Consider the following 11,188-nt stretch of genomic DNA (forward strand, 5'->3'; position numbering starts at 1 on the left):
CATCACATATTTTGAGTGCCTAAATTTCAAATCAGAAACTATATATATATATTTTTTCTGGAGACCTACTCTAAACGAGAAGCAGGGTGGCTGGGTGGAGACCCATATTCAGCTCCTCAACTATCTCCCTTGAAGTGACCTCCCAGCAAATCCCTTTAGTAAAACAGCACCTCCCTCCACATTTCTTTCAGCTCTGGATTAGCGGTCAGGAAAAGGGAAGGGGCAAGAACAAAAGCCTTCCTTTAAAAGGCTGAAAGAGACCGCTGCCTGAAAACCCTGCAGAGCTCTTGCCAGTATTGATAACTCTGACCTGCATGTTGTTGAGACTCCCATCACTACCTGCGAACATGGCCAATAGTCAGGATGGTAGGAGCTGTAAGCTCAGCAACTAGGGAGAGGGGTCCATGGGCTAACCACCCCTGCGCTATAAAACTCATGGTATGAGAGATACAGCTCCAGTTTTGTTTAATTGTCAATGTTCAAAAAGGACTAACGTGAAACATATTGACCAACAGAGCCAGTTTTAATCCGGTGATATTGAACTATATACATCATGAAGAAATCTCGTTTCCAGGTCTCATTGTCAAACACAGAAAACAGCTTCAGCTGTCCACACTAAACTATGACATCACCTTCTATATAACAGGACCATTGACTAAAGCTCTCAAGTGAGCAGGAACTTGCTGAGAATGATGGGTCGTTTTGACCAGAGAAAAAGGCTAGGAGGAAAAAAAAACTTTCAGAAAGCAAAACCGCTCTATTAAGTAGTGTGTTGAAATCCTGAGGGAGACACTGAAAAGGTCACATCTATAGACTAAAAAACCCACAAACTGCTAAACTGTTCTACTTTCAGCTGTTCCATTAGGCAGCAGCTGTCCTTTCACTGTTACTGTCAATATGTTTCAGCTCACTTTATTGTCAGTGTAGAACTAGCCATTATGGTCAACATAGTACTTCTGCCAAAAAACAAGCCTTGTGTAAAGCTTTCACTTTTCCTTACTGCCACTTGCCCTGTGCCATTTTACCACTTCTGTTGACCACTGATGTGGTGCAGGGGTCGGGAAACGGACGATACAACAACACCACAACACTACCAAGTGTGCATAAAATGTTACAAGCAGAGAACACGACAGAAGCTTGCCATTTTTGGTGGCAGCTCCTGTGCCGAACAGAAAATCTAGGTCTGCCCTCAAGAGATCAAAATAACCAGCTGCCTATCTCCAAGGTTCTCTGGGGACATTTCCCATCATTTTATTTACTTGTCTTGCAAACTCATAAATGTCTGAGGAGGATCCTATAATATCAATGTAAGTTGGGTATAGTAGAACCAGAACGTTTGGATACTGGCTCTTTAACATCTCACATGCACGCTCACGTCTCCGCTTCTCAGAGTTGTTGGACATTTCATGTGACAATCTTTCTTTACGCAGAAAGCCATATAATTCTGCCAACAAGCCTTCAACCCTATCTTTTGCACATCTTAATGGTCTGGAACCTGGTTTGGTTTTGTCACTCTTTAGATATATGGTGGTGACCTCCCCATCTTCAGCTGCATAACTAGTCACACCACATTCTTTTAGAATCCTTTGGTAAAACTCGTCTCTAAATGTTCTCATGTAGTGATATGTATCGGTGTCAAGGGCAACAGTTAGTCCCTCCTCCTTGCTTTCATTTTGCACAAAATTATTTTTCAGCTCTGAGGATAATCCGCTGTTTGCCTGTCTTGTACCAGGCCTGTGATCTGATACTTTCAGATTTCTTGCAACATGTTGTTCTGAAAGGGAATGCTTTATGTTTAATAAGATATTCTTTTGGAGGGCACTGATGGCTAAAAATGGACCCTGTACACTTATTAGCCCGTTAGACTGTAATGGCCCAAAGCTCAAATTTGGGAACTTCTTCTTGAAGTCTTGCACCATACTTTCCAAGTTGTATTTCTCTCCAAATGGGGACAAATTGAGGATGCATGTCATGCAGGTAAAAATCTAGAGAGAGAGAGAGAGAGAGAGAGAGAGAGAGAGAGAGAGAGATCATAACTGAAAGGCAACACTAGACTTTTAGGTTACAGGCACCTGTGTGCGTTTCTTTACACAGATGCCTTATTACACTTAAGACGAGCCCTGCTGGATCGGATGACTGCCCTATCTAGTCCAGAAGCACTGTTCTCACAGTGCCCAACTAGATGTCATGGGAAGCCCAAAACAAGAACCTAAGTGCTACAACACTCTACCCACTTGTGGTTCCCAGGCATTCAGGGACAAACACTGCCTGACATCGGGAGGTAGAACATAGCCATTATGGTCAGTAACCATTGATAATCTACTCATCACTCCCATCGCTCAACTCCTCAGTTGCCCCTCTCTGTGAAACATTAGACTGTAAGCTCTATGGAGAAGAGATCTACTGTTATCATTACAGTGGTGCCCCGCAAGACGAATGCCTCGAAAGACGGAAAACCCGCTAGACGAAAGGGTTTTCCGTTTTTGAGCTGCTTCGCAAGACGATTTTCCCTATGGGCTTGCTTTGCAAGACGAAAACATCTTGCAAGTGTTCCGATTTTTTTCCGCTCCCCCCCCCCCTTTTTCTAAGCCACTAAGCCGCTAATAGCCTTTTAGCCGCTAATCCGCTAAGCCTTTAATAGCCGCTAAACCTTTAATAGCCGCTAAACCGCTAATGGCGCTAAGCCGCTAATAGGGTTGCTTCGCAAGACGAATAAACCGCTAAACGAAGAGACTCGCGGAACGGATTAATTTCGTCTTGCGAGGCACCACTGTATTTACACAATGACATGGACATTCACTGTGCTGTATTGTTATCTCAGCTGAAATTTAACAAAGAGCAACGGTCCTGACAAAAAAGAGCTCCTTGGTGACACCTGCCACTTCACAACTTCCCCCACGCCCCCATTTCTCTCTCTCTATGTATGTGCATATAATTATGTATGTGCATGTTTTTATTTCGCGTTAAGTCAGTTGGAGACCTTCAAGTGAGACGTGACTAACAAGTTTCACAAATAAATAAAATAAACAACTGCAAGGCTAGAGATTCTAAGAAGAAGAAGAAAAGTCGGGCTGGGGTAACTTACACTTTTTCCATATGACGACACTTTCAAGGGATAACCCACAGGCAGCCTCTTGTCCTCTAGGCGGTGGTCGCCTTTCCTGAGAACATTTTCTGCATCTGAGAAGGAATTCAGATTTTGTATTGTAGAAAGAAGTAAAAGTTAGAATGCTTTGTTGCCAACCAATTCCCGGAATACCTCGATTTTGGGGGAGGAAGGGGGGGTCCCCTCTCATTGGTAGTTTTCCTCTGGGATTCCTTCCCCCGCCCCCAGTGTTCGATACTTGTCTCCTGATACTTATTTTGCACTACGCAAAAATTGTTCCGAGGAGAATGACGGCAGCCTGTCTCTTTAGAAGATTAATTGGCAGCAATTTTACTCCCCCCGAGGCTCAGCTGCAATTTTTTCATCTGCCAGGCAGCATACTATACGTTCCATTCTTGTGTGAGTAGTTTAAAACACCCACGCAAACGCTCTCTCTCTAAAGCCTTGCTGCATTTATGTGTCTGACGAATGGCAGGCAACCTTATACACTGTGAGAGGTTTCAAACCCAGAGTACGCCGAGCCAGGACGTCAAGAACGCAGGAGTTTTACAGAGCAAGAATTCCACTTTACGGTTAAGGACCCAAAATTCTAATTTCCTTCCTCTGACATTACCTCGTTCATCTTCAAACGTTACATATGCCACTCCTTTTGTTGATGTCGGGTAGGCAACATCCTCCACATCGCCACCCTTATTCTTTCCCTTTTGAAAATGAATCATTAATATGTCGGCCATGACATCGTCACTTAGGAGGCCATCTGGAACACCGCAAACCACAATGGTTCTTTTTGGCTTGGCAGCTTGTGCGGTGGCCTGTGAAGAAACACAAGGGACACTGAAAGCGCCAGGTCCGCGCCCCACCCCCCTTCAGGCTGTCACTAAGGAGGGGTTCAGTCGTATCCACTGCCAAATTTAAGTTTGCCCAATTAAAGTGGATGGAAGTGGTGTGGTGCAACAAACACACTCGAACACAAAGGGTGGGATTCAACATAGGGCTAAGGAGGTTGCTCTGTTGGTGCAAGCTTGCTTGACTGAACAATCGCTCCATCACCTGCTGGTCTGCAGGTTCTCCTGAACCCCCAAGCAGATTTGGGGGAGACTGTGGGATGAGGATGGGAGTCTTATCGTGCTAGCAGGAGTCCTCGTCCGGGCTTTTGTTAATGGAACTAGGGAGGACTACATGCAATAAGGGAAGCGACAAACAGCTGTTCTAGAAAGTGTGGGATAACAATTGATTGAGTGATGAGAAGGCATATAACCTCCATCCAAAGAAATCAGGATGAATGCTGCATAAACAGCAAGTGTATTCTTATTATTCATTTGATTCAATTCAGCCCCCACCTCTGTAAAGTGGCATAGCGATGCTTGTAAATTTGTGATGCCATAGTACTTATTTTTTTAAAAAAGAGGGGATTTTTACAGGCCTTTTAATACAGAAAGTACAAACTGCTGAGGAAACTGTATTGCGCGTATTGTTGACATGAAAGAAACATAAAATACCCAAAGGCATCAAACAAACCAATTGAAAACCATGATGAAATAAAACAGTCTTTAGAGATGATGATGATGATGATAAAACTATGGTGATGAAGATCTCTCACGTTGGGTGTGGAGTTTCACGGCCTAGGCAACAAACACTATAGGCCTTACTCTATAATAGAAAATTGTACCTCAGACACTAAATAGACACCAAATATTTGGTTGGTTTGCAAAGGGGAGTCAGATGATGATGATGATGATGATGATGATGATTATTATTATTATTTTAAAAGCAGCAAATCTCACCATTCCCCATCAGGAGTGACATGGCTTTAGTATGTATGGAGTAGCAGATCATTTTGCACATAATTTGGTGTGCCAGTGTTGAGACGATGATAGGAAGAACTGTCAATAATTGCTGACATCTTGCAACCTAAGCTAGCTTTGCATCAAATCTCTGTACAATGCACTTAATGTCTATTCCTTGGGTTACTGCTTCAGAAAGGAGACAGGGCAGCGCAGTTGTGCTACAGCCTGAAAGCACTGCTGTAGGAGGGCTCTTTTTTAAAAAAAAATATTATAAAATGACAAGAAATCAGAACTATGATTACCATCACTGTTTCCTATTTCTAAAAAGAGTGAAGAAACAGACTCAAACGGACAGCTCAGCAACCTTATCCACAACTTTTAATCCAAGACGACGCAAGGACTATTTTTAACACACTTCATGCTAAATATTCCTTTCTCCTAAAGGACTGCAGAATGAACCGAATCTTCTTTATCGTGTGCTTGCAGAATGCAAACTGCAGAATGCACAAAAAAGTATGCATTTCCTACAAAAGGGACACAAAACTTTTGATTCCGGAGTATGCTAAAGCTACCCAGTATTAGAAGCGCTGGGAAAGGAAGCAGATTATTATTATTTTTATCACAGATTTTTATGAGCATTTCCTTTCCATACCCTAAAACCCCCTCCTAGAAAAATAGCTTTCCCTCCTCCCCCACTGCTGTTGTCTGGCAGCTGACAGAAGAAAACTAGGCTGCTTTTAATTTTTCCCTCTCTGAGAAATATATTTATACCAGTCAGAAAACCAGGGTGTGGGGAGGGAGGCCAAGGTGAATGCTAGAAACGGCTGTAATAAATTGTTGATGTTGGCATCCATCTGTCTCAAGAGACAATGGAGTACGCTTCCAGGGGTGAAGTCAAACCACTGTGCTAGCAGCTTCAAAGTGACCTACCTGGGGCCACAGGTGAGAGCTGAGTGCTGGGTGGGGACCAAAGGTGGTCGGACCAACTGCCCCCACCAGAGGTACTACCCCTACCCATATATACCCTGGGTTTTCAAATAAAGCTAGCATATTCCACACATAGGTTTGTTTCTCCTGCAATATCTTGATGCCTGGCATGCAGGACTCCAGGGGTCTTCCAGCCTTTTACTGGCTTTCTATTGAAAGTCTTCATGCCGGGGGGGGGGGGGAGCTGGCAGAAAGATTCCTTTCTCACCTCTCCATGTACTTGGGCGCACAAGTTGAGCACAAAAAGTCTACAGTGGTACCTCTGGTTGCGAACGGGATCCATTCCGGAGGCCCGTTCACAACATGAAGAGAGCGCAACCCACAGCGGCGCATCTGCACACGCGCAGGCTGCGATTCACCGCTTCTGCACATGCGTGTGATGTCATTTTGTGCTTCTGTGCATGCGCGAGCGGCAAAACCCGGAAGTAACCCTTTCCGGTACTTCTGGGTCGCCGTGGGACGTAACCTGAAAGAACGTAACATGAAGCGGACGTGACATGAGGTATGACTGTAATGCCAAGACCAGCAAACTCCCTCCCTCCCTCCCAACACCTCCTTGACCCTCCACCTCCATGCGGGGTCCCAGATGGCTCAATGACACGTTCTCTGCATCTCTGGCCCCATCCCTTACCTTGGGAATGATGAAAGGTAAAAGGAAAGAAGGAAGGAAAGGTGGACAGACAAACGGACGGAAGGACGGAACCCCTTCGGATCATACCAGAGGACTTGGGTCAGCCATACTCAGATCTGGCAATCCTTAAAGTCAGAGAAGCCAGAGAGATAGGGAAAACTCCAGGCTTGACATACCCACCTTATCCACTCTCTCTCCAATAAGCAAAACTCTACAATGGAGTGCACATACATTCCAGTGCAAACTCTGACAAGATTTACTGCCGCTAACCATCAAAACCAACACAAGTGCAGGAATATATATGAAAAGCTAAAAAATAATCCAGGGCACATTTGAGGCAAAATAAAAATAAAAAATCAAATCTATAGCCAGACTGGTTCTACATGTCAACACCTCTCCTCCTATTACTATGCCTATCCTTTAAAAAGGTATATTTAAAAAACAAACAAAAAACCCACCACTGGATACCCTCCTAAAATTGATGAATCCTTGAGCTGAAGAAAGAATGCAAAACAAGTTAAAGAGTGATGAGAAACACAGAAGGAAAGTTTTGGGAGCTTTCTTGGGGCAATGTAAATGAAGTGCAATAGCTCTTCAATGAGATATTCTAGGTGGAATAAAATGCCCTGCTTACCATATACTGTGCCCTCCAAACTTCCCATGTGGCAGCTCTAATCTTATAAAGAGGCATAAGCAGTAGCAGTTATCTGTAGCCAACAGTCACACAGTAAAATAAGTATTAGCATTGCCATGCAGTTTGTCCTTTGGGTTACTTACACAGCTGGATAATGCAAATGATCCACTCTCTGCAGAGTTTGATCCAATATGCTGGAAACTTAAGATTGATTGCTGGTTTCTGCTCTCTCTAAGTTTACGTCTGCATTAGCTGTGCTTCATGGAATCTGTACCCATAAGTACCACAAGTAGCTTGTACCGTCCACACATCATCCTACATCCTTTCCCCACTTGCATCCAAATCATTTTTGTGGAAAAGTACCTCAATGACCAGGAATTAACTCCCATGCAACCAGTGTTCAAAATTCCCATTGTTCTAGACATGTTTTGCAACAGGGAGGAAGGGAAAGGAGATTGTTAGCCGCTTTGAGACTCCTTCGGGTAGTGATAAAGCGGGATATCAAATCCAAACTCTTCATTAGTGCAAGCGGTTTCTGAGCTCTGGGCGCAGTACTGAGCCTAAGATTTCAGATTAAAACTGCAGAGTGGAAGGAAAGGAGGACTTTTTTTCTGCCTCCCCACTTCCAGCTACTCTCTGAAAACCAGAGAAGAGACCTTCTTAAGAAAATTAGAGGAGTGGGCAGGGAAAGGACTAGACCTTGTGAAAAATGAACATAATATTTTAGCTGCAGTTCATTCATTTTCAGCTTTGTATTCTTGTGCGCCTAGACATTCTGTTGTTGCACCCATAACCTAGGTTTAAGGTGCCATTTAGTTCCTAGCTTTCATATCTAACACTGCATGCAACGGAAGTCTTGACATTCCGCAATGTCCTTCATCTTGGTTATCTTCCAAGATTCCTCGCCCAGATTTTTTCCCCCATCCCTAACAAAAGAAATTTATTTCTCTCTCACAACCCAGATACTTCTTGGTTATCAGAAATGGAGTATACCTGCACACCTTTTCGGGGGGGGGGGAGGTGAGGAAGCACACTGCAGCAACGTTACCTAAGTATGCAAGAATGCAGAAACACAACTACATATATATTTGCTTTTTTTAAATGACTGCCCAGTGGGTCAGTGAGGGGCCTGAGAATAGGAAGTATATATGTACAGAAAAAGCATGCAGAGCAGGAGAAGGCAACCAGGGGCAACCCAGAAAACAAACTGCCTTGTTGGTTATTGCTCTTACATACGCAGGCCACTGTGAGAATCTTTTTCCACTGAAAGCAAGGGAACGACAAAGGGATGCTGGTAGCAACTGGGATGCAGTGGTTAGCTTGCTGGGACTGGCTGCTGGAAACCCAGGTTCAAATTTCCACTCAGCAATTAAACTCACTGAATTGCTTTGGACAATGCACCATCTCTCAACCTAACCACCTACTACACAGTGTGGCTGTGGGGCTACACCACTCTTGAGTTAGTTGGAGAAAGTGTGAGATTCAAATGTGATTACTAACTCGTCACCGTTGCCATTAGCCTAAAGTTCATCAGTGATGAAGGGAAATTGTTCACTGCATCCTTTATTGCCATCCATCAGAGACAGAAAGGGGGAGGTAAGGCGGCCAGGTTGCCTATGCTTCATTTCAACTCTCTTAATTTAGGTCACTTCCGGATGTGCTTATTTACCATTCAACCTGATCAGGTTGACTAAAATTTGCAAGGAGGTTAAACGATGTCAGCTGACTTGTCTGCAGAGAGATAAGATGTTGAATCAAGCTATTATGATTGATATTATTAATAAAATCTGTATACCGCTCTATACCTGAATGTCTCAAGCAACTGTTACCACACATCACCTATTTCCCCATCTATTACCTTATTGCAAACAGCCCAGTTTTTCCTTAACAGTGCACCCTTGAATTTGCTAATATGTGTCTGAGAATGCCCACTGGTAAAAAAAAAACCTTCTTTTTTGTTGTTGCTATTGTTAAACAATTGGGAGTCAGAAACCAATCTACTGAAAATCCCTGCAGATACTTATCTAGCTTCTGCACGCTCCTGCTCAAAGGGCCCTCGTCTTATGTCCATAGTTTTACTGCAGTGCTTTCCAAGCCAACCTGGTACTGGAGATGGATATATCTTTTAAAACCTTTTTGGATAAGCCAAGGACAGAAATATATGCAATGGTCTTTTGATTCATCATGCTAGTGAAAAACCAAGCGATACTGATCACAAACAGTTGCTAAGGTAGCTAAAGGCGCCTATCAAATTACCAGAGGCAATGCATGAAACCAAAAGAGGCCCATTACACACAGTTTCCTGAGTGCACGTCATAAAAACATGGAGCTCAAGAGCTCCTGGAAAAAATAAGTTTCTCAACAATCTAGGTTTAAAATTAGTTTATGCAGATGCAGATTATCATTCTACTGCGTCTAAGGTGTGATTTAAAAAACCCAAGCATTTGCTAAGATGGAATATACTCCGCCACTGGAGATCTCCCACTGGCGAACTAATGCCAGTGTAGTGGAAGAAGCAAAGATCACCAGTGTTGAAGTAATGATTCTTCAACATCCACTTCGTTGGACTTGTGCGGATGCCCGGTTATCGTCTTCCAAAGCAACTACTCTATTCCGAACTTTAAAATGGAAAGCGTAATGGTCAACAAAAGAGGTTTAAAGACTCTCTCAAGGCAAATCTTAAAAAATGTAGTATAAACACCGAAAATTGGGAAACGCGCGCACAGAACCTGCTTGGCAATTGGATGTAACAACAGGGGAAGGGAAATATTGGAGGGCGCCGGAGACGCGACTACTCCACCCCGGGGAAACGCTCCTGGTTCGGCGTCTTTCCAAAGAGCCATCATCTCTAGGGAGCTTCAGAAGACCCAGCATTTGCTCCACGAGTCCCCATCAGCAAGGCAGATATAAAAAGGCAACGCTCGGTCACTTGCCATAGTCGCGCAGATCTCGCCTCGCGAAGCGTTCCTCCTGGAAGATGCGACGCTAAAACATTTGCTTTCGTTTCTGTCGAGTGTTTCCCTGAACACTTGGGAGGCGGGCTGGCAGAGTGCATGCTGGGAAGTGTAGTTCGTTCCAGTTAGGCGAGAGAGGCATTGCGCAACTTTGTCTAGGCGGGGCAGAGCGGCGTCGAAAAGCCCTTGCTCGCTTTTTTGTATTAAATGAGGGAACCGAAGGGTCTCGTGCTTTCGTTGAAAGGAAAATAAGAGACGAGGGAAGCATTCGTTGCCTATCGGCATCTTCTTTTGATTTATAAATGTGAATAAATGAATAAACTTCATTTAATTCTCATTTAATCTTCCAAGAGCTAGTTAGTTCATGCTGCTGCTAACACGCAGGGATGCAGATTTCTGTCCCCGTGTGGTACAGCTGCATATTCCTGCATTGCAGAGGGTTGCATAGAAGATCCTGTGTTGACCCCTTCCAACTCTGCAATTCTAGGGTACTTTTGCAGTCTCGTCTAGTCTTCTCAGGAAGAAATCCAAGCAGCCACGCTTTTTCCATTACTGCATGCACAGAAAAGTTGTTAAAATACTTCGCTGCATGAGCCATTTCTGTTCCACATCTTTTAATTCGAGGTGGGAGGTGGGCATCAATTTAACATATCCCAATAATTCTCTCTGTGCTCCACTTCAGATGTACCGTAATTTAATAAAAGCTTCAAAGGTTTGTTCCTCTGGAATCTTTTTTTAAATGCAAAACTGGAATAGGAATAACAACAACTGTGGGAATGTTAAGCATGAGGTATTAAACATGAAGTATCAAGAGATGAATTGGAGCAATGTTTTGAGAGTGCAGTTCTAATCTGTAGATCTACTGGTTGGGGCAGGACTAGATTTGACAGAAGGGTCTGGACAGAAGGGTCTCCTCATCGTAAAATACCCAATTATGCCCACAAGAATCTCCTTATTCCAGGAGAGACAGGGTGGGTGGGTGTGTTGTGGACCCCCTGGATCCCAAACTCCGTTCTCCACAAGAAGTCCCAGGACTGAGTCTATCAAGCCAGTTTCCCTCACGCACAAACTCAGCCTAACCTACCTCAC

The 11,188-nt window shown here is 43.9% G+C and overlaps 1 protein-coding gene across 1 annotated transcript; it reads right to left on the minus strand.

Moving 5' to 3' along the window:
• Window positions 1-504: 504 nt before the first annotated feature.
• Window positions 505-10,180, minus strand: RBM43 (RNA binding motif protein 43). The gene is made up of 4 exons (XM_081170480.1): window positions 10,079-10,180; window positions 3,720-3,918; window positions 3,086-3,180; window positions 505-1,985 (listed from the first exon to the last, which is right to left on the minus strand). Exons 1-4 carry the CDS (start codon window positions 10,079-10,081, stop codon window positions 1,215-1,217), a joined length of 1,068 nt encoding a protein of 355 aa, XP_081026606.1. The 5' UTR covers window positions 10,082-10,180; the 3' UTR covers window positions 505-1,214.
• Window positions 10,181-11,188: the final 1,008 nt, after the last annotated feature.

Source organism: Podarcis bocagei (genome assembly GCF_964188305.1).
Source record: "Podarcis bocagei genome assembly, chromosome: 1".
Lineage (NCBI taxonomy): Eukaryota > Metazoa > Chordata > Lepidosauria > Squamata > Lacertidae > Podarcis > Podarcis bocagei.